Source organism: Anomalospiza imberbis, chromosome 3, assembly GCF_031753505.1.
Source record: "Anomalospiza imberbis isolate Cuckoo-Finch-1a 21T00152 chromosome 3, ASM3175350v1, whole genome shotgun sequence".
Classification (NCBI taxonomy): domain Eukaryota; kingdom Metazoa; phylum Chordata; class Aves; order Passeriformes; family Viduidae; genus Anomalospiza; species Anomalospiza imberbis.
In genome coordinates this window covers 43,604-66,094 of record NC_089683.1, presented here as the reverse complement: position 1 = coordinate 66,094, position 22,491 = coordinate 43,604, and the positions used below count along the sequence as shown (strand labels likewise).

General features: G+C 52.0%; 1 protein-coding gene across 1 annotated transcript; it reads right to left on the bottom strand.

Moving 5' to 3' along the window:
• Positions 1–789: 789 nt before the first annotated feature.
• FNDC4 (fibronectin type III domain containing 4) lies at positions 790–11,478 on the bottom strand. The gene is made up of 6 exons (XM_068183037.1): positions 11,261–11,478; positions 5,967–6,082; positions 5,266–5,470; positions 4,320–4,409; positions 2,952–3,085; positions 790–2,049 (listed from the first exon to the last, which is right to left on the bottom strand). The coding sequence occupies exons 1-6, from the start codon at positions 11,331–11,333 to the stop codon at positions 2,014–2,016; spliced, it is 654 nt and encodes a 217-aa protein (XP_068039138.1). The 5' UTR covers positions 11,334–11,478; the 3' UTR covers positions 790–2,013.
• Positions 11,479–22,491: the final 11,013 nt, after the last annotated feature.

The following is a 22,491-nucleotide window of genomic DNA, read 5'->3' as shown; positions in this document are numbered from 1 at the left end:
GGGAAAGAGGTCTTTCCTCAACAACATACCCTGATTTTACATTTAATATCAGACTTGTGTTCTTTTATTTGGTCAAAACCTCTGCATTTTTACTTTTTTTTTTTTTTTTTTTGCATCTTCCCCAGTTCCTCACCTCTGCTACACAATCTGGTCCTTTGATTCTTTGTGTCTCGGGCTTGGCTAAAAATCTCATGATAGCAGGCATGTCTGCTATGACTTTCCCAGACAGAACTTCTAAACATTTTCCACAGCACTAGAACATTCTTAAAACTCTTGTATTTCCCTGGAAGCCCTAGTTTTCCTAATGTACCTCCTTAAAAAGAGCTAGCAGGCAAAACAAGGTGTTTGTGTCTCTGGAGCTATGGCCATGCTCCTTGCAGCCCAGGTCACAGCCCAGCAGCAGCTGCATCCCACTGCCATGGTGCTGTTGCTCCTCAGGTACCCCCCTCCTCACCTGAGCAGGGAGCAGCCCAGGCCCCTCCGGCCAGCAGCCTGTCAGGGTCAGACCCTGTCCCCGTTCTTGGCCCTGCTGCTGGGATGTGTCTGCTTTGCAGAGAAGCAGCCACAACGTCACCCTCAGTGGGACAGCCTGCAGCTGCTCCAGCAGCACCACAGAGCCCAGCCTGCAGCAGCAGCAGCTCTCCCTCGAGGGACAGAGGGTGCGAGGTGACCGTGGAGGACCTCCAGCTCTTGCACAGCATGCAGGAACAGATCTCCCATGGGCCAGGACACGTGCATTCAAGAACTTGTACATGCATGCATGCATGGACACACACAGACACCTGAAGCTCTGATGCTGCCTTTGAGCCAGGATGCTTTTATTGAAAAGACCCTGCCACAGGAGTTGCTTATCCTGTCCCTTCCCCACCTAGTCCTGCAGCAGGAGCTGAGCAGCACCTGGAAGGAAGAGTCCTGAAAGTGCTTTTACTGGGAGATTTATTCCTGGAAGACACTGGATCCTGTGATGCTTGAGTCCAGGGCTGCAGAGCCTGTCTGTGGCAGGCTGCAGAGTAGAGCATGGAGAGCAGCAGCCAGGGCAGCAGGGAGCCTCCTTGTTTCATCCCATTCCCTCCAAGAGACTTTGCAGGCCTCACCACATTGTCTCCTCCAGGCAGCACAGGCACCGTGCTGCTCAGAAAGTTCTTGGCAGCTCCCCTCAAACAGCCTGAATGTGCCAGCACTGAGCCCTTCTGGGGACACAGCACGGCCACAGCCCTGCCCTGACACTGCCCGCTCCCCCAGCCCTGCGGGGCTTCCACCAGCACTCCCTGCGCCGCTGCAGGCTCTGCGGGCTGGCCAGGCACTATGACAGCACTAGCACCTCATCGTGCCTCGTGTCTTCGTCCTCTGCAGTAGGCAGAGAATTTGAAGGCCCTGCACAGCCATGACAGGGTACAGTGGAGCCCTGTTCTCCAGCAGCAATCCACTCGTCCCCTGTGCTGGCTGGGCCCAGCCCCACAGACAAGCTCTCCTACATGCCGCAGCTCACCTGGCAGTGCTGGGGCAGTGCCTGCACTGCCCTGCTCCTGCAGCCCCGGGGCCCTGAGGGGAGCAGCTCCTGCTCTCTGCAAGCAACTCCAAGGCCAAACGGGCAGCTGCGAGCAAGGTCTGCCCCTGGCGCCGGGCAGGCATCCAATGCCACAGCTGCACCCTGGGCCTTGGCCAAGGCGGTGCACAGGGACATGGCCTCCCCTCAGGCCAGTGCCTCAGCCCATCGGCTCCCTCCTACCCTAGCCGCTGGTGTGGCCCCCCACCCATCCTCACGTCATGCTTCCCCCAGGAGGGAAGGAGGGCCAGGTGTGGGATGGGCAGGGCCATGCTCTGCATGCATGGCTCGGGAGCTGGCTCCGTGCACATCCGCAGACAGGTGCCCTCAGGAAAGCGGGAGTTCTGGTACGTGTGTCGTCGCATGCTGAGTTCCAGGCGGCCCGCCTGGTGCTGCCTCTTCTTCCAAGGCCTGCTGTGGCTCTGGCAGGACACCCAAGATCCCAGACGGCAGAGCTGGTGTTGCACTTACACCTCAATGATATTGACAGAGGGAGATTTCTTCTATGAGAGAAAAATCTGCTTTAAGACCCTGCTTTGCTGCACCCCTGGGATCAGACCCGATGTCAGAGCCCCTCAGCCTGCAGCAGGCATCAAGACCAGCAGACCTCAGCAGAGCAGGGTCACTTTGGAGTAGGGATCCAAAAGGAGGACTACCCTGGCAAGGGGTAATCAGCAAGCTGAAAAATCTGGATGAGGGGAACTGGGGATTTGAAGTCCAAACAGGAAGTTTCCACTCCTGACATCTGCTGGAAACCAAGATGTGGAATCGGTGGGGCAGTCAGCCAACATAGTGAGGGGAGTTCCCACCCTTGACAGAGGCAGCAGATGAGGCACAAGAAAACCCCTAACATATGGTCCCATTAGAGCACTGGGGCTATAAATCACTGTCTTTGGCAGGTAACAATGGGAGTAATGTCAGTGCTGAGGGAACAGCCAGATGAAGGTACTGCTCCCTCCACAGCCTGGCACAGCACTTCCATCAGGGTGAGGAAGAGGCTCTGGAATGACCCAGAGCCAGCTGCAGGTAAGGCAGAAAGGGAGCAGTGACAGACCAGTGCAGGAACCATGAGAACAGCTGCCTAGCATGTCCATTTGTCCATCTGTGCAGGAGAGGTGCAGCCTTGGAGGAGCATGATGAAGGCTCTGTTACAGTCAGAGCTCAGGTACCACCCTGCAATCCAAGAGCTATCCCAGCTTGTCGTCTCTTCCAATGTTTCTCCTGCAATCACCCATGGGGCACACACACTGCTCCAGAGACGAGGGCTCCCTGAACTCTAAAAGTCCTCAGTCTTTGGGGTGAGAGCACAAGCTAGGGTGTTTCCATTTCTGGAGAGAGCCAGACTGTGTGCAGGCTGGGCTGCAGACGCCACATGCCACCCCTGCTGCCAGCCGTCCCCACTCACCTTGCTCCGCAGCAGCCCTCCACTCGGTCGCTCTGGCGTGCTGTGCTCTGAGGAGGGCTTTGTCTTCTCCTTGTTGTTGTTGGAGTCATTATCCTTGATGATATCGTATTGTCTGCAGAACAGGGCGATCACCGCTGCACAAAGACACACTGGATGAAGGACTCCCTCACAGTGGCTGCCTGTCTGCCCTCCCCACAGCATCCCAGCTGCAGGGCAGTTGTGCCCAGGGTTCCTTGGCGTGCTGCAAACCCACCTGCATCAGCCTGCACCACCCCAGGTACCTCTGCATGTGTGGCCAGGCCAGTTTCCTTGGGCAGATGGGCACAGATGTGGCTAAGGCCATTGCGCCACATGAGGTGATCAGCACTCACCAAGGGCAGATGCTGAGGCACTCAAACAGGGACAGTGAGGTCAGTGGGCAGCTGTGTGGGTTTTGGAGTGCCTCTAGCAAGGCATTAAAGTTACTGAGCTGGTGCTTATGACCCTCACAAAGGCCAGCCTTTGTCTTTGTCTGTGCAAACTGGCTGTGAGATCAGTCCCTCTGTAATGCTTTCACAGCATGCATCTCATGCAGTACGTCCCACACCTGGGAACCCTGGACACAGGAGTCTGGAGCAATGCCCCCAAGGGTGACCATGCTGGACTCACTCAACCCCCAGCGTGTGTGTGATAACACAGAGGCACACAAAGACCGGGCCTGACTCCTCCCAACTGGCATCCTGACACATCAACCTGTCCCAGGTGTAAACTACCAGCAGTCATCTTGTATTTTTCTTCCAGTGCCCTAAGAAAGTGTCAAGGCCAGGGCAAGGAGAAATTTCTGCAAGATGCCACTACAAAATCCACATTTATTGGGAAGGCAGCAGGGGATCAATGACTTCCTATTTACAGCAGCTGTATGTGACCAGTCAGGAGCTGACTTACCTCCTAGGCTCCCGTGCTCCCAGGGCAGCCTGCTGCCTGCACTGGCTTTCATTGTGCTATGCAGGAGCAAACCACCCACTTTGCAGCTTTAGCAGACTGAGGCAACAGCCTCTACCAGCTAGTGCAGTAGTGTTATCAGTCACGACATCTAAGGCCCAAGCAACTCAATCGTCACTGTCAGCTGGGATGCTCCCACCCTGTAATTCCAGGTCCCATTCTGTCTCCTGCTCTTCAACATACTCCAGGCCATTACTGCTGAGCAGTGGCCGTGGTTGCTCCTTTTACCCCACTGGCTCCAGCACTTACAGAGACTCGGGGGACTGATGAGGAAGGGTGCCAGACCCTCAGCAATGTGCCTCTGCACTCTCTTGAGCCACATCCTCTTTGTGAACCGTGGATTGTACCTTTGCCTCAGCCCACCAGAACACTGTTTGTGGCACTCACCTGCCCACATGAGCAGCACAGCCACAATGATAATAATCTCGCCTGTCTGCAGCTGCCGGTCTTTGTCCAGCCCTTCCATGGTGATGTCACCTGCAGAGAAGAGACCCCAAGCAGGGCTGGCAGCAGATACCCTCCCACTACAGCAGCACTGGAGGATTTGAGAAACCCCAAAGGAGAGAAGCCCACCTCCCCCAAACAAGGAAGGGTGTGGGATGACATCCTGTCTGGGGAGAGGACATGCATCCTGTGGCCTTCCTGTGTCAGATAAACCATCCTTGCTACAAAGGTAGTCAGGGATTCCAAGGGCTTCTTTAGGTTCATGTATGGACTGCACAATGCATGCCAGTAATCACTAAGGTCTCTCTCTACACAGCGACCAGGGCAGGTCAGGTCAGTTTAACACAGAAGTTCTGAAGAAAGGCAGTCATCTGCTTGCCCTGCCATACTCAGGACCCCTCTCATGGTTACTGTTGGAGACAGACTGCCGCGCCCTCTATGGGGCATCATCTCTCTTGGATTTCTGATTCCCTCTCATGGACCAGCTTGTAGGTAACCCCAAGGCAACACAGACATTAGTAAAGGAGACCACGACGCTCTGTCATTTGTCCTTGGGTAGCCTGCAGACTGGGAGATCTGAGTGTCTGTTCAGTACTGGCTTCCTACAGGCAGCAGCTGGGCAGGCCCCAGCAGCTGTCCTGGCCAGTCTGCCTAGCTGAATAGGTGCCAAGATCTAGGATAGGAGGGCTGCAAACCACGGCTTGGGGACATTATTGTGGACACATAGCGGACACAACAGTAGCCTGTACAACCCTGTGTGTCCCCAGCAGCCTGCTGCTCAGTGCAGCACCTTCCTCACTGGTTGAGGAATCCCTGCCCATCTGCTGTACATGCCTCCAGGTGTGGCCCCACCAGCAGCACCTGGTCAAGTTGGAAGGAGGTGCCTCACCTTGGTTGGAGCTGTTGGAAGGCAGACGGTCGGTCTCCTTCAGGGTGCGGAAGTGGACACGCTTGCTAGCCTGGCTCTCCCCATACAGGCCAATGCTCTGCACCTGGATGATGTAGTCAGCATCCTCTGCCAGGTCCCACAGCACACAGGCACGGTTGGTGGTGTTCACCTCCCGGATGAAGCGCTGCATCTGCCCGTCCTGCCTCTGCCAGAGGGAAGAGCTGTCACCCCCGGGAGGCTGCTGCCAGCTGCACCAGGCACAGGTCCCCAGCTGCAGGGCTATGCCCTCACTCCTCCCTTCCCAGGCAACCATCCACCCCAGGGTGGGCCAGACTGGCCAGCACTGCCTATTCAGCATGCCTGCATGGCCTGAGAGCCAGGCACCTCCCTGGACAAGGCACCATCACCCAGGGCTGCATAGGTGGAGCAAGGCAAGCAAAGAAGGGTTATGCCATGGCCAAGGCAGCATCCTTACCTAGAGAAATCCCAGGGAAGCTATCGGAGGCACTACCCCCAATGCAGCCCACAGTGTTCTGCCTCCCATCAGGATGGCTCAGATGGGGCAGCCTGGCAAGGGCTGCTCAGCAGCACAGATGTCCTCGGGCAGATGCCAGAGGAGCCCCGGAGTGCGGAAAAAGGACTGACATAGGAGCATGCTGGTAATCAGTGTCCCCAGTCCCCTGGGGACAGATCCTGGATACCTGCTGTAGAATGGCATAGCCGATGACCACATCTCCTTCTGGCACGTCCCAGGAGACTGTGGCAGAGTTTGCCTTCAGCTGCGTCACAGTCACGTTGACAGGGGACGGTGGCCTGTCTGGGTGAGCCAGGCATGGACCGTGGCGAGGCACAGGAAAAAGGCAAAAGAAGATGTCTCAGCACAGGCACTCAGCCCTGCACATCACCAAGGGGCCTCTCCAATACCTGCCAATGGCAGCATTTTGGCTAGGGCTACAGGGAGCACCCTCCCTGGTGAACTCGTCCCCAGGATATGAGTGGCACAGCAGATGGGGAAGCCTGAGCCCTGCCAGCAGCAACACAAGCACAGCACGGTGCTTCCTGGGCTGGCAGGCAGCTGCCCACTCTGTGCATGAGGAGTGTGCAGGTGCAGAGCTCCGGGGCTGTCCCATGGATGGGCATGCCACAAATGCCTGCCACACCACCCAGAACTGCATAGGAAGTAGCCCAGACACAGTGATGATATATTGATTGTGACAGAAAAATGGGGCACCTTGAAATAAACACACTCTACTCAATCTGGGCATCTCCTCTGCCTGGAATTACTCCTTGCTCCAAGACATGGGAGAAGGCCAATGCCAAAGGCAGAGCTGGCTGTTCCAGTAATGCCTGGAAAATAGATCTTCCCAACAACATTAAGAGTGAATATATAAGCAAACCTTTACTTGAAAGTTTTCAGGTACACAATATGGCAAAAATCGTATGTGGTATAGTAATGCTCCAATTTTTATAAGGTTAGTCAATTAGTATACTTATCATATACTGGCCAATTAAAAGGTTAGTTAGCTACAAGCTGCCTGTGTAGAGGCTAGGGCTACAGGGTCAGCGCTGTGATTTATATAGAAAAAGAGGTCCAGGGGGCACCTGAGAACAAGAGAAAGGACAACTGTGACACCAACAACAACCCCAGTTAGAGTGACTGCAAAAATGGTGATTTTTGCAGGCCAGCTGTTTAAGTGCATTCATTCACATCTGAATATACCCAGCTTCAGATCAAACCAGAGGAAGGCTGTGGTTCCCACTCTGAGAAATTCAGGGTTGTGGTCTGTCAGGGGCAATTAAAACAGAGAGGCGAGCCCAGAAAACATGTTCTAAGAGAGACTCTGGGACTGAGGGTGTCTCTAGAAGCTTGACACACCACCAGAAGACGGGGTTGCCAGAGACAAGGACACCACAGGGTTCTGATTTTCTCCTTCAGAAAAGGAGTCTGGAAAACTGGAAAGGATTCAAAGATACACTCAAACATTCTTTATCCCACAAAGAGTGTGTCTGTGTAGAGTTTTGCCTGTGGGGATCTGCTTCATCACTAACCTATGAGAGGGAGGGAATCTCTAAGCCTTGTCTGCATGCACACCCTGCTTGCCTACGAGCCAACAGCAGAACAGGCTGAACAGAGCTGCAGACCCAGCCTTGTCCATTGCCTGGGTGTATATACTCTGTTGGCACAGGAGCTGAGCTTCCTGTAGATTAAATTATAGAATCATTGTGGTTGGAAAAGACCTCCAAGATCATCAACTCCAACCTTTGACTGCATAACCCCATGCCCACTAAACCATATTGCCAAGTGTCACGTCCAGTCATTTCTAGAACACTTCCAGGGGTGATGAATCCACCACTGACCTGGGCAGCCTGTCCAATGCTTAACCACTATTTCAGTGAAGGAATTGTTCCCAATGTCCAACCTGAACCTACCCTGGCACAACTTGAGGCCATTCCCCCTTGTCCTGTCCCTGTTCCCTGGAAGCACAGCCTGACACCTCCCCTGGCTCCCCATCCTGTCAAGGAGTTGCAGAGAGTAAGAAGGTCCCCCCTGAGCCTCCTTTTATCCAGTTTGAATTCCCCCAGCTCCCTCAACCACCCATGAGACTTGTGCTTCAGTCCCTTCCCCAGCTCTGTTCCTTTCCCTGGACACACTCCAGCCCCTCAATGTCTTTCTTGCTGTGAGTGGCCAGATTTGAGGTGCCTCAGCAGTGTCCAGCACAGGGGCAAAATCACTGCCCTGCTCCTGCTGCCACACTATTGCTAGCACAAGCCAGGATGCTCTTAGCTTTCTTGGCCAGATCATGTTTAACTGCTGTCAACCAGCACCCCCAGGTTCTTTCCCACTGGGCCATTTTCCATCACTGTCTGGTTTTCAGCCCCAGCCACAGGTGGGGTCAGGTCAGCTGCTCAGCTCACAGCCGAACTTAGGCAGCACCCTGTCAGCCAGCAAACAACTGCCCCCTGCCTGGGCTGTCCCAGACACAGGCATTTCCAAGGGTGGCTCTATGGGGGGCTGCTCGTTTCTGCTTCTCTTCAAGCATAACAACAGTTGTCCTAGGTTACCATCGTTAGGTTGCTAGCTAGGTTTGTGCTAGCAGACACAATGGGGTCAGAACAGCCCAAGAATCCAGTGGTGGAGATTGGTCCAAGACCTGATTTGGTCTGCACCACCCAGTATGTGCCCAAACCACTCTTGGGCATGGCTTGGAAGCTATGACAAGCCAGAAAACCATTCCTCACAAGTAGCACTGATGTGCCTCCCTCTTTGGAACTCGTGAGTTTAATACCATGGATATGACCAGACCAGACCTTGCCAGCTGGCCTCGGCACAAGAACAGGACATGGTGCTTCACAGGATACATCCACAGTAATGAATTAGGTGGGTTTTTTTTACATCTAACATAATTTAAAAAGTCCTGAATATGCGTGATGGGGGCAGTTTGACTACCAACCTCTAAGTGTATGTGAGGAATTTAAAGATGGGCTCTGACATCTCTGTGACACAGAAGTTTGTGGATGGAGTTTGTAGCAGCTGTCCAGCCCTGCTCAGGAATTTTCTAGGCTTCTGCGAGGTGCCCAGTCTGTCCCTGCTGAGGTTTTCAGGCTGGGACTGCTGAGACACTGCCCTGGGACTGAGTCACTTGATGATCGGAGAACAAAAGCACTGCACCAATTCACAAGCCATGCTGCTGAGTCCACACAGGTCTGACAAGTGCTCCAGCTGTATTTAGCCAGAGCTTGCACATGCCTTGTGCAGGGACTGTCACTCAGCAGCAGAAGGGTGAGAGGACATGGGGGCATAGCGGAGCCACCACGCACGTGGCTTGTCAGTGCACCCCACCCTACGCTCCCTGAGCACACTTGGTGCACACTCCAGGCCAGCAGCCCTGGGCCTGTGTGACACGAGACCTGGTGTCCAGGCTACAGTTCTGCATTACAACAGCCAGTGTGCCTTGGTCAATTTGATGCTGAATGAACTGCAGAAAATACATTTGTGAGCACATGGGATTTGCACACCCGTCAGGAAGAGACAAGACAAGAAGCCTCAGAAGTCAAAACGTGGGAAGTTCACCCTAGATACACAGAGCACTATCTAATCCAAATCACCTCTGCTCTGGAGAGAGGCTGGGAGAACTGAGGTTCTCCACCCCGGAGAGAACACTCTGATAAGATATTGGAGCCCTTTCTACTGCTTAAAGGGGCTCCAAGAGAACTGGAGAGGGATGATGGACAAAGTGACAGGACAAGAAGGGAGATGGCTTTTCACTGACAGAGGCCAGGGTTAGACGGGATTTTGGAAAGAAATTGTTCCCTGTGAGGGTGGCGAGGTCTTACCACGGGTTGCCCACAGAAGCTGTGGCTGCCCCTGGATCCCTGGAAGTGCTCAAGGCCAGGCTGGACAGGGCTGGGAGCACCCCGGTGTAGTGGAAGGTGTTATTGCCCATACCAAGGGGGTGGAATGAGATGGGCTTTAAGGTCCCTTCTAAACCACACCATTCCAGGATTCTATGAAATTCAAGATGAGACCTCAAAGTTGTAACAAGACCTCCAAAGGACAAAGCTTTGTGTATAATCCCCACATTGCACCTAATACTGTTCAGCCTGTTCTGCAGCTGAGCTCAGAGCAGCTTTGTGCCAAAGCTATTGCCATAAAGGTCTGTGAATGCAAGAGCTCCAAAAAGCATGCTCTCTGAAGCCAACACATTCTGGCTGTAAAGTCATAAAGATGCTGTTGGGCTCTCTGGGAAAAGTGTGCCACTGTTTAGCTCAATCCATTAACTGCTAATAATTCTACATCACTTATAAATGATCCAGCTTCACTTTTTGTTAAAGCCATATTACAAAAGAGGGACCCCCACAGAAAGCACGGTCACTGACTTAAGGCCTAGCACAGGTTTTGTGCTGTCTGTACAGCAGCGTGCTCCTTTTGGGCCTGACTAAGGGGTGGGAAGAGCTGGGCTGTGTACAGGAGCTAGCAGCACTGCAGCCTGAGGCTGGACACTGGGAGGGATGGACAGGGGGCAGTTGAAGGGATGGCCAGAGGGCAGTGGGAGGGATGGCCAGAGAGCAGTGGGAGGGATGGGTGGTGGGCAGCATGGACATGGACCAGATATGCCATGCATCCCAGCTCCATGGGTCAGCAAAGGGGCCAGACAGATACCTTTCACGAGGGATGCTGGCACATGTGGTGCTGCAGAGGGATGAGGGACGGGGCACGTCTTCACCAGTGCCCTCGCCATCCTGCTGTGATCCGGAGAGTGGGCCACCCCTGCCCCCCGGCCCATGCCCTTGGGGCTGCTGCTCAAGGGCACCCAGATGTTTGCCCAACTTACTGCTGCAGCAGGGAGTAAGCACCAGACTGCACATCTAAAAATAAGTGGCCCTTTTTTAACACCCCTGACTGCATCTCTTCCTGAATCCGTCAGTACGTGTTTTGCAACACGGCAGAATGTAGCAGAACACGTCCAGTACTCGCAATTCCATCTGATATCTCAGTGACCTGTCGAGGGGCAAACAGAGAGCAGCAAGCGGCTGCTGACAGCGGGCCACCCCGGCGAGTCAAAGGACACAAGGACAGCGGTGCCTCGGGTGCGCTGAGCTCGATGTTCCAGCGAACACCGGCAGGAAGGGACAGGATCCCCGTCACCCGGCCGGCCCCAGCCCGCCGCAGCCCTGAGGGTCCATGCCCGGGGCAGGAGCTCCCCCGGGGCACAGCGCCCATTCCCGGCCGCGGCGGGAGCCCCGGGAAGGGCAGCGCGGCAGCAGCCGTGCCCCGGGGAGGGGACGAGGGCACGGGGGACTCGGAGGCCGCGGCGCCCCGGAGGTGCCCGAGGAGTCCTCGGGGATCGCGGCAAAGGCCACGCCGGGGCTGCAGTGAGGCCGGCGGGGGTGTCTGGCGCGGACCGCAGCCCACAGCAGGGACGGGCGCCCGGCAGGGTGTCCCCGCCCGGCGGGACGCGCAGCCCCGGTGCCCTCCCGGCCCGGCCGCACTTACTGGCTCGCACGAAACACAGGTCGCAGCCGAAGAGCACCAGGACCGGGCTGATCATCGCTGAGACTCGGGCCATGGCGGCGGGGGCTGCGGCCCGGCCGGGCGCGGCGCTGGCACCGGCCCGGCTCCCTGCACCGCGGGACGGAGCAGGGCCGAGCCCCGGCCGCAGCGCGGGGGGGCGGAACGGCCGCCGGGCCCGGCCCGCCCCCGAGCGGCACCGCAGCGGCTCCGGCGCCGCCTCTCAGCCGTGCCCCGGCGCGGCCGGCGCCGCCCCCAGCCCCCCGAGCCGTACCCCGACACCGCCGGCACCGCCCCCACCGTGTCCGCGGAGCCCCGGAACCGCCAGCGCCGCTCCCGGTATCGTTCTCCGGTAACCCCCAACGCCCCGCCGCAGGCTGCGCCCCCGGCAGCCCCGAGCGTCCGCTCTCCCCGTGCTGCACCGCCAGCAGTCCCCAGTGCCAACTATTTCCATGCTGCAGCCCCGGTAACCCCAGCGCCCCTCTCCCCGCACGGGAGGCTCCGCACGCAGGCACACACGTGTCCTGGGCCGTGGGCCGCCGGCACGCGTGGCGCAGCGAGCAGCACCGCTGTCGCGACTGCTGGTCGCCGACAGATGCCGACATTCGGGCTGGTGCCCCCGGCACACTCCCACAGCTCCTCTGCACCTGGGGGTGCTCTGACCCTCCGGGATGCTCCTCCACGTGTGCCTGACGACACAGGCATGGGCTCTGCCCCATCCCAGGAAAGGCAGCACTGGGTGTGCCTAATGAAGCAGTAGAGAAATAAGGAAACCAACCCAAATCATCCTCCATTACCTTACAGCAGTAACCTACTACTTTATGTGAGCAATGCAGAGTGGAAGGAGGAGTCAAGCCAAGATGGAATCTGTGGTTCCAAGGGCTGCTAAGGTGCCTCAGCCTAGCTGTGGTTTTGGGCAGACTTGGGAACTCCTGAGGCTCCTCTCTGTCCAGCTGATGTCCTTGGCTGCAGCCTATGTTGTCCTGCTGTGTAGCATAGCTGGACCCCGATGGTAGCTTAGACCATGCCCTGGATGAGATCAGCCCACAGCAGAAGTACATTGGTGTGGGCATGTGTGCAGACATGGGCACAGACATCCATAGTACAGTGCCCTAGGGCCCCTAAAATTCTTTACTTGGTCACTTGAAAAGGCCTTTCCTAGTTACAGGAGAACTGGTCTGTGCTTTGGGGAGAGCTGTGGAAGACCAGGGTAGTCATGTTGCCATGTGAAGGATTTAATCTGCAGTGCCTGTGTGCAAAAGGCAAGTTCCAGCTAAGTGAGAACTGAAGCTTGCCAAAATTTATGTTAACTCTGCAGCTGCATGGCAGGTGAGGTGATCAAAATGGTCCCATCTAGGTTGTTCAATGTTGCTTTTCAGTTGCTCTTGGCAGATCAGGACTTCCTCTTTCCTGTGCTGAGCTTCATTGCTGCTGCAGTCCACAGTGGTGAGGAGGAGGGTGAGCCTGATACTGCTTTCCCAGCAGAGTCCTGTTTCAAAGCTCCTTTCCCTCTGTCTGCATTATGGGGAAGGAACTTCAGGAAAGCCAAGAGTAGAGCTGGCAACTGTAAAACTGTGACTGCACCTGGTTTTACAGGAACAGTTTGCCAATTATGTCTTTTCTGCAAGGTTCCTTCTCACTTGGTCGCTGTGAGAAGCACTTGGTTGTTGCAAAGCTAGCTGTGGGTGTTAGTGTTGACTGCTCCATAGCCTGTCTTTGCCACCAGGCAAGGATCCCTGACTTGCCCAGCACTGCTGTGGCCTGCGCAGGAGTGCTCAGACATGTTATTTGAAAAGTGCAGTGCTGTGAGTGTTAGGTATCAGTGAGCAATGCAATTTTTTGGATAGCAGAAACAGGTGGACAGTTTATTTTGCATCCTTCCCCCAAACTACTTAAAAGTGGTTCAGGCTTTTATGTCCTTTCCCTGTGTTTCAGGGTGCAGCCCTGTTGCTTGTGCAGGGTGAGAATTATGCTGTGATTGGGGAATTTTGTGTCTGATCACCCAAGGCATCACTGTTGGCTGGCTGGTATTCCCAGGCTTCACACACCTTCCAGATCAGTGCTGGACATGGGAAAGGACATGCTGTGCCATTTAGGACAATCCTGGGAGTTCAGTGACTGTTCACAGGCTGTTCAAAGCATGGTGTGCTTTGGGAGCAGGTGATGGCATTTGTATTTGTGAGTTCAGTCTATAAATAATAAATACTGAGAGTGCAAATTCTCCACACACATTTAATTATCATTTAAGTATTTGGGATTCTGGCCAGACAAAATTCAATTTGCAATCACAAATCAGGAACTAATGCATCTAAATTGTATTATATGCCTCGCAGTGCCTTGTACTTCAAATTCAGTGGGGAAATCCAGCAGCAGCCTCAAGATCCCAGCCTCACCTCTATAGCCTGGCCTGCAGGCTCCGAAGTCCCAGCCTGCCCCTAGCAAATGTGAGGTTCTGGGGGTGGTGCTGGTAGCAAGAGAATGTCCTGCCCATCATTCAGGACCCTCCTGTACCTGCATCACATCGCCCTGCTGCCACCTTCCTCTGCCCACCAGAGGAATACACCAGCAAGAACTCCCAGCGCATCAGCACCTCGGCAACTGGGAAAGGTTTGGATTGATTCTGCCTGTGCAGAATCTGCCCCATACTTCATAGTGTGTAAGTGTTATTGATTAAATGAAACCCACAAAGGATGCATGGGTTTTGTGTCCCTAATCTAAGCTTTAGTTAGCTGCTAACTGGTGTGAGGTGAGCATTCACAGATTTATGAAAGCATGACTTGACCTGCAATACCTGGGTCCTGATCTGGGGGTCCTGGAGCTCTGTGACTGTTCCTCTCCTGGGACACAGCACTCTTGCAATTCTTTCCCCCATATTATGGCTGCTCCTTTTTCCTGCTCCAGAGCCTCCCATGGCCAGTTGTTGTGGTATTCACATGCCTTCTGAACAGAGAGAGACTTAGCTTTCTCAGGATTTCTCCTGAGAGAAGCAGAGAAGAGAGAATCAAAACAATTCTTACCTCATTCGCTGCTCCTTGCTTGTGCCCATGTGGAATGTGGTACAGAGATTGTTTACCCAAGGTGATTGCTTGATTGGATTCTGATGATGGTGTTTGGATTCACTGACCAATTGGATCCATGTGTGTGTCGGGACTCTCAGGAGAGAGTCACAGGTTTTCTAGTTAGTTAGTTGGTGATAGTTCTTGTTAGTGTAATATAGTGTAATATAGTTATGGTATAATGTAGTTTAATACAGTAATTAACTAGCCTCCTGAAATCATTGGAGTCCTGCACATCATTCTTCCTGAGTCAGGGATCCCAGCAGGTTTAAGTTGTGACCTAGCTGTGCCTGTGGAAGCCGCTGGCAGCTACAGCTGTGACTCAGATGGCCTTTTCCTGCTGAGCATTGCCCCTCAAACAGTTGCTGGCTGGCCTACAGGAGGGCTGGGCAGGGTGTGAATGCCACACCTGCCCCTGCACCCCCAGACCCTGTCTCCCAGCCAGCCCCATGCCCACCATGTCCTCTCTCCAGGGCTGTCTGACTGCTGCTTCACGTTAGCTGTCTCCACGTTCACTGAAAGGAAATGTCCAAAGTTGCTGTGAGAGTTCATTCCCATCCACTTTGTCATGTCTGTGTGCTGGCTGCTGTATCCTCCATTTCACTCCCGTTAAAGGGGGAATGAACACACTAATTCCCTGTGAGGATGATAATAATGGAGGGCAAGGGTACAGCAAACCACAGACATTTTCTATAAAGCTGCTGCAGGGAAGTGCCCTATTGTCCTCAGCCAAGGAACAGGATCAGACCTGTCACCAGTTTGTGGATATCAGCACTTCATCAACACGTCATGAACTTTATTAAATGTGGAAAGTCAATCTGCTAATAAGTAAATGCACTAATCATTAATAACTCCTGATCCTCCTTTTGTGTTTGTTTATATATTTTGTGATGGCATCTTTTTACCATCTGCTGCATAATTGTATTTGGGGAGTTCAGTACTGCCCAAGAACAGACATTTCTACTTGCTATTATTACAGGGTATTGTGAAGTCAAGAGTTTTGCTGTGTAATTATGTGCATTGTGAAAAGCAATTTATTCTGTTGCATTTAGACCAGATGCCAAATTACTTCTTCTGGCGCTTCCTAGCTTCTATTGTAAGAAACAAGTAATAACAGTTTGCTATCTATCTGCACTGCACCATCTGCAACACAGCAGACCCTGGTCATCTTTCACAACTGATAATTTATTTTTTACCCTTTTAATATGGGACAACTAGACAGCATATGGTGTTTGAGATGTGGGTTTCCTGTGTGTCAATATACTCATAATAGTGTTATCACTCAGCCCTTTCCCAGATAATTTACAGCATGTGAAGCCACCAAAGCCAAGAGCCTGGAGGAGCTGAAAAGTGATCTGACAAGTCTATCAACAGCAAAAGCATTCAGCACTGTCATGGTCAGTGAACACACAACTGATCAAAGTTGATGAGCAGCTCTATCAAAGCCCACCCCTGGGAAAGAAGTTTATTTGTTATTGCTCAGATAAAAGGACACAGCACTAAACGTGAGGCACTTAACCCTCTTCATCAAGAGAATGGAGCACTGGGCAAACACTGGAGCTCAAGGCAAAGGCTGCTCTGCAGTGAGCAGCTGCCATACAAAAGGGGGTGTTGTGGCCCTCTGTAACGGACATACAGCCTGCAAGGAACCTGCTCTGGCTCTGTGCCCGATTCCCTGCCTGCTAGTACTGGGATCTCTTCTGGGTTTCGTGTCCAGTTAGGAGCTTGGGCTATAGGGAGGGAGAAAACTCACCTGGCACTGCCTGGAAAACTCACCTGGCACTGCCTGGAAAACTCACTGGGCTGACCCTGGCTGGATACCAGGTGCCCATCAAAGCTGCCCCATCACTCTCCCCCTCAGCTGGGCAGGGAAGAGAAAATATAATGAAACACTCATGGATTGGGATAAGGACAGGGAGAGCTCACTCACCAGTTACTGTAATGAGCAAAACAGACTAAATTTTGAGAAATTTCTTTAATTTATTACCAATCAAGTCAAAGTAGGGCAATAAGAAATAAAACCAAATCATAAAACCATCTTCTCACCACTCCTCCTGTCCTCCCCAGCTTAGCGTCACTCCCCAGTTCTCTCCCTCCTCCCCCTCAGCAGTGTCGTGGGACAGGGAATGGGATAGATTCATCACAGTGTGTCTCTGCCACTGCTTCCTTCTCAGGGGGAGGCTCCTCACAGTCTTCCTCTGCTCTCACATGGGCTCCTTCACGGGCTGCAGGTGGGTCTCTGCTCTCCGATGTATCTCTGGTGGCTGCAGGTGGGTCTCTGCTCCTGCGTGGATCTTTGTGGGCTGTAGTTGGGTCCCTGCTACCCCTGGACGCCACCGGCTGCAGGGGAATCCCTGCTCCGGAGCCTGGACCACCTCCTCTGTTCCTTCTGCATGGCCTGGAGGACTGCAGGGCCATTGCTCTCACATACCCTTGCTCCTCTCTCTGGCTGATGCTGTGCACAGTTTTTCCCTTCTTAAATCCCAGAGGCACTGCCACCATTGCTGATGGGCTCTGCCTTGGCCAACAGCAGGTCTGTCTTGGGGTCAGCTGGCTTTGGCTCTGCTGGACATGAGGGAAGCTTCTAGAAGCTTCTTACAGAAGCCATCCCTGTAACCCCCCCTCTACCAAAACCCTGCCATGCAAACCCAATATAATTCCCTTAAGAGGGAGTTTTGGGCAAAGCAGCTTATGGTGAAAGCCTAAATTATCCTGAGTTGTTTAGCCTAGAAACTATGAAACTGAGGGGGATGTGCTGACAGCTTCTCTTTCGATGCCTGACAGCTGCCAAGCATCTACGTGGCTGCTGCAGAGACTGGCATGGCCTGTTCCATGTCAGGGGTAGAACTTCAGTCCATGCTGACTTGGCCCACATGGAGACCAGGGCTGATCGTCCTCTCAGGGTGAGACTGCAGAATAGGGATTTCGTTTCCAGGCACTCTTCCACCTCTGTCTTGGTGCCATTCTCCTGACACCCTCTCTCTGGCATTGCTTCTGACAGGACCAAAGTAATTTGCCAGCTGCATCACTGGCACTGGGATCTGCTCCTTGTGTTTGCTTGTGCTGACTGTGTGACTGTTCCCGTAGTTTGGGAGCAGAGATGAAGTCCCTGGAGAAAGGGGAGAGTGTGTGCTTGCCAGCCAGCCTGGCCCTGCCAACCTGTCTGTGCTCAGTGCAGTGCTAAGCCCAGCTGCCCCGCTGTGCAGTGCTCCACAAGCCCGGGGGCAGAGCCAAGGGGGCGTGGGAAGGAGGGGAGCCCTGGGTGATGCCTGCACCTCCATGGCATAGGACAGGGAGCTGTCAGGGACATGGCACAGCGAGACAAGGCACTGACACAGTGACACAGGGCACTGGGCAGCTCATGTGATGGAGAGCCACTCGTGCACCAGGCCTGGAAGGGGTCTGGTGCCACAGAACCTCCCTCTACTGCTCAGGGCTGCTCTGGGGTAGTCCTTGCCTCAGTGGCTGGTGATGGGAGGTGGCCAGGGACGTGAGACTGGACTTCTTTTGGGTGGCACAGAGCCAGCCACCCCACCTGGAGGGAGCTGTGCAGATCAGCCTCAGAGCTTTGAGCCAGCCAGGGATGTGATCTGTCCCTGCAGCAGGCAAGAGCTGGTGCAGCACGTGGAGCCAGTGCATTGGGCTGGAAGTGTCCTCCCTGCTTTGCCTGTGCTCTGCACAGCAGCAGTTCAGAGGCAGGGGCCAGGGTGGCTGGAGTCTGTCTTGAAAGATGGTATTTGGTGTAGCATGGCAAGATGTTTTGATGAGGGAAGAGTTCAGCAGTAAGGAGTTATGAAGTAATCCTGTAGGCTTTCAGGATATCCCCATTTTGAACACCAATGCAAACCATCTTTGAGGGGCTGCAAGGGCAATATATAGATGTTATTGGGGGCCTTTCATTTTATAATACTGAATTTCATCTGCCATTTCATCTCCCAGCCACTCAGTAGTCTAAGATGCTTTAGCACTTCTTCATGGTTACCTTGTAATTTTTACTGCTCCATGTAATCCTCAAACCTGACCTTAGTCCCTGCCTGTTTACTTCCTGTGTCATGAGGGAAACATTTTGAACAGTCCAGTGTTAATGTGGACCCCTGCAGTGGCCTCACTCCCCTGAAAATGCCAAATGTCTCCTCCAAGTGCTTCCTCTAGCCCTTAACAAGACAACCATCCTGTTTAATGCGTGGCAGTCTTGCTTTTTAAAGAGGTACAGGGCCTTGTCAAATGTTTTTGGAAATTCCAGTTGCAGCTGCAGCAAAATCAGATTGAAGATATTTAGCTCTGAGGTTCCCAGCACAGGAAGGACCTGGAGCTGCCGGGGTGAGACCAGAGGAGGCCACGGAGCTGCTCCAGGGCCAGAGCCAGGCTGGCAGAGCTGGAGGTGCTCAGTGTGGGGAAGAGAAGGCTCCAGGGAGAGCTCAGAGCCCCTCCAGTGCCTACAAGAATGATGGAGATGGACTGTTTAGTAGGGCCTGGTGCAATAGAACAAGGAGCAATGGTTTAAACTGGAGGAGAGTCAATTTAGGTTAGATGTAAGGAAGTTTTTCACAATGAGTGTGGCCAGACACACATATAGGCTGCCCAGAGAGGTGGTGAGTGTCCCCATGTTGCAGTAAAACAGATGGGATCCAGTTTCTTCATGCAGAAAAAGCCCATTCCTTATTTACAAAGCTTATATTTATAGGAAATATTAGAAGGTACTGTGTTAGACTTAATTGGCTAACAATATACTGATATTTAGTTTACTGGTTGGTAAATGACTAGGGTGTATGTTTGTATGTTTGTTAAATCTCTCTATATTTGGTTAGTTCACATATTTTGTTTTTTGATTTTTATGGGACAGATTTCTTGTTTATTACCAGTGCAAACAGTTTTCTTACTAGACTAGTTTGTTGTGCTAACTGCTTTAATTCTTATGATTTTTTACATGGGAAGTTATAAACTGACTGCTAGCTTAGCTAGACTAGTAGGGTCTAAACTATATTTTATAAGGTCTTTTTAAATACTTTCTTTACTTGTATGCAACATCCCATCCTTGGAAGCATTGAAGATCAGGTTGGATGGGGTTCTGAGCAACCTGATCTAGTAGAAGACAATCTTGCTCATGGCAGGGCCTTGGCCTGGTTGACATTTAAAGCTGTCACTTAAAGTTATTTAAAGTTGACATTTAAACCTTCAAACCCAAAGCTTTCCATGATTCCATGTGTGGAAAAGTCTTCTTTGAGGTTTACCTCTTTACCAAGTACGTAAATTAGATTAAGTCTGTCTCCCATTCACATCCTTCCTCTGCATATGAGCCCTCCTCCTTCCCGTAGCTCTTAGTGCTGCACGGGCTGGTCTCTGGCTCCCATGAGATGAAGGAGCTGCTCACAAAAATGGCACCACGGATGCCACCCATCCTGGCCACCACCACCTGGCACCACGGGTGCCACCTGTCCTGGCCCAGGGCAGCTCTGCCTGCCTGGCACTGCCTGGGCTATGGCCAAGGGCAGGTGAGGGACCAGCCCATGCTGCAGGGGCACAGAAGGCCAAGAGCCTCCTTGGCCTTGGGGAAGAACTGGAAAAAAATCTGACAGCACTGGCTGTGATTTTCCCAACCTTCAATTTGGGTCTGCCTCCCCAGGAATCACTGGGACCATGTCTCTGGTTCTAGTCATTCTATGGTCCAGTGCAGGCTGTGTCTGAATAACTACCTGGCTTTTGTTACCTGCTTCTGAAGAAAGATAGAGGCTTGCTTCTGAAATGCAACTGCTCTTTTTGAAAACAGAAGCCTCCAATTTAGAAGACCTTTGAGCGTAACTCAGATGGGTTTTGGGACCCAATACAGCATGCATAAAAGAGGACACTGTGCTAATTAATGTCTCAGCAGAGCTGTCCAATATAGCCACCGCCCCTCCAATCTCACTCGCATTCCACTATATTTTAATGAGAAGATTGACCTACTTAATTTTGAAGGCAGCTGGCTTTCAGAGCCAAGCAACACATGAAGAAATAATGTCATGTTCAGTGCTGGTTTCATTACCAGCATCAGTCCCACAGCGTCCCAGGATGACATTAACCCTCCACTTGCCAGGAAGGTCACCCAGCAAGCACCTAGGACCAGACTGCTCCAGAAGCTGGTCCCAGGCCATGGCTCTGCTCCCAAATACCTGCAGTGGCACATGGAAACATCTGATTTATAGGTAATGTCACTGCAAGGAAAGTGAAGCAGTGGAAGAGCTGGCCTGGCACAGGTGTGGTATCCTTACCAAGAGAGAAATGACAAACTAATGGGATGTACCCCTACCTGACAGTGACAGAGCTAAGTGCACGACTGCAATGATTCCATTCTCACATGCGACACTCAGCACCAGACTGTTCCATACAGGCAGGAATGACAAACTGCACTGGATATCTCTGTGTGAAGTGTACCCAGTGTGACCGTTTCCTCCCAACAGAACAGCTCCACTTTTTTGCCACGTTATTAAATGGCATTATTAAAAGAGTTTAAACCTTAAAGCTACTGCACTGCATAACTTGCAGGGAAGGATGGTAAGTGATCTCATGAAAATTACTGAATTATTAATGACATTTAACAAATCTTGGAACAATGGGGAAATCCTTGAGGATTAAGAAAAGCCAAAACAAAACAACCAAACAATTCCCAACCCAAAATATATTCTCTCTCCTCCAAAAAAAAAAAAAAAACAAAAAAAACCCCAAAAAAACCCTCCCAGGCCCCCAAAGCAAAACTCAAGTGTGCCAGTACTTAAAAAAAGACAAACTGTGTGATGAGTGTAAGTACAGCTTAGTCTGTCTCCCAGACACACCAACAACTGACATTAAAGGGCATCATAAGTAAGACCCAGCCAACGTGGTTTCACAGAGAAGAGTTTTCTGTAAATATTATTCTTTAATTAATTACAAGTCCGTTTTGGTAAAAGTAGCTGTTGACATCATAAATTTCTCTAAGGCCTTGTTCTTGGCCCCACATGTTATACAAGCATCAGCGGAATACATTAAATGCTTGATATTAAATAATTGTAAATAAGGATTTGTCCTAGAGAATCCCATACTCTGCAGCTATTTGACATCTTTATCAAGAATGTTAATGAAATTATATAACAATTGCAAAGAGAATCTGCATATTAAAACCAAGCTTTCTGGAAAAGTTACTGTACAAAACATAGTTATTAAGGTCTCTGCTAGAGTAGTTCTGTGAAATACACCACAATGTTTCAGAATGTGTTCATTATGTGCTGTCTGGTCTTAAACCCTGTTGAATTTCTAGAAGCAAAAGAAATGAGTCCTCAGAGACATTTGCAGAACAACTGAAAAATGTGTTTAAGAGGGTAAAAGTGAATATTAACGGTGTAGTGAGGGAGTTGAGGACAAAAAGAAGTAGGTGAGAGCAGAGCAAGGTCATAATTTTATCTTACATAAACCAGACTGTTACAGAATACTGCAGCTGGTTCCTGGTTCATCCCTCTGGACTTAAAAAGTGAAAAATGCACCAATTGATATATAACATGTCAGCAAAGAACAATGCACAATAGGAAAAAAAAAAGAAAAACCTGTTTTGACTGAGACTAGTAAGCCTCTTTAGCTCATACAGCAAATTATGTATGGAGTTAATTATGACTACAAATGTGCAGGAAGAAATTTCTCATACCCTAAAGCTATTTCAGCTACCAGGACTCAGCAGTATGGGATAGAGGCTGAAATAAAATAAGTTCCAATGAGAAGAGACAGCAGTTTTAGTACAATGAACCATTGCAAAAAATATTGAGTGACTAGCTGGTCTCTTTTATCACTTCTGATTCCTTCAAAACTGGATCTCTTCCTAAACATGTACTTGCTCGAGTAGAATTGGTAACAGCAAGGAGCAGTTTGCTGGGGCAGTGGGCAGCGTTCCTCCAGGGCCTGTTGCCCATCCGAGCTGCTTGGTGCAATTGATTTGCTGGAGGAGAGGGATGTCATCCAGAAAAACCTGGGGAATCCATGGATGGAGAGCAGCCTGGGGGACAAGGTCCTAAGATAACAAAATTAGGATAACACAACCTGGCCACGTGCATTGGCAGCCCAGAAACCACCAGTGTCGGGTGGGGGGCTGCCTCTCCAGCAGCGTGCACAGCAGGTGAGGCGATTCTGCCTCTCTGCTGAATGTCCTGCCCCCAGAGC

Coding starts and splice junctions, on each gene's coding strand:
- FNDC4 (XM_068183037.1), bottom strand. CDS start 11,333: ATGGCCCGAGTCTCAGCGATGATCAGCCCGGTCCTGGTGCTCTTCGGC. Junction 4,410..5,265: donor TTCCAACAGCTCCAACCAAG/GTGAGGCACCTC, acceptor TCTTCTCTGCAG/GTGACATCACCATGGAAGGG. Junction 3,086..4,319: donor TGTGCTGCTCATGTGGGCAG/GTGAGTGCCACA, acceptor GTCTTTGTGCAG/CGGTGATCGCCCTGTTCTGC.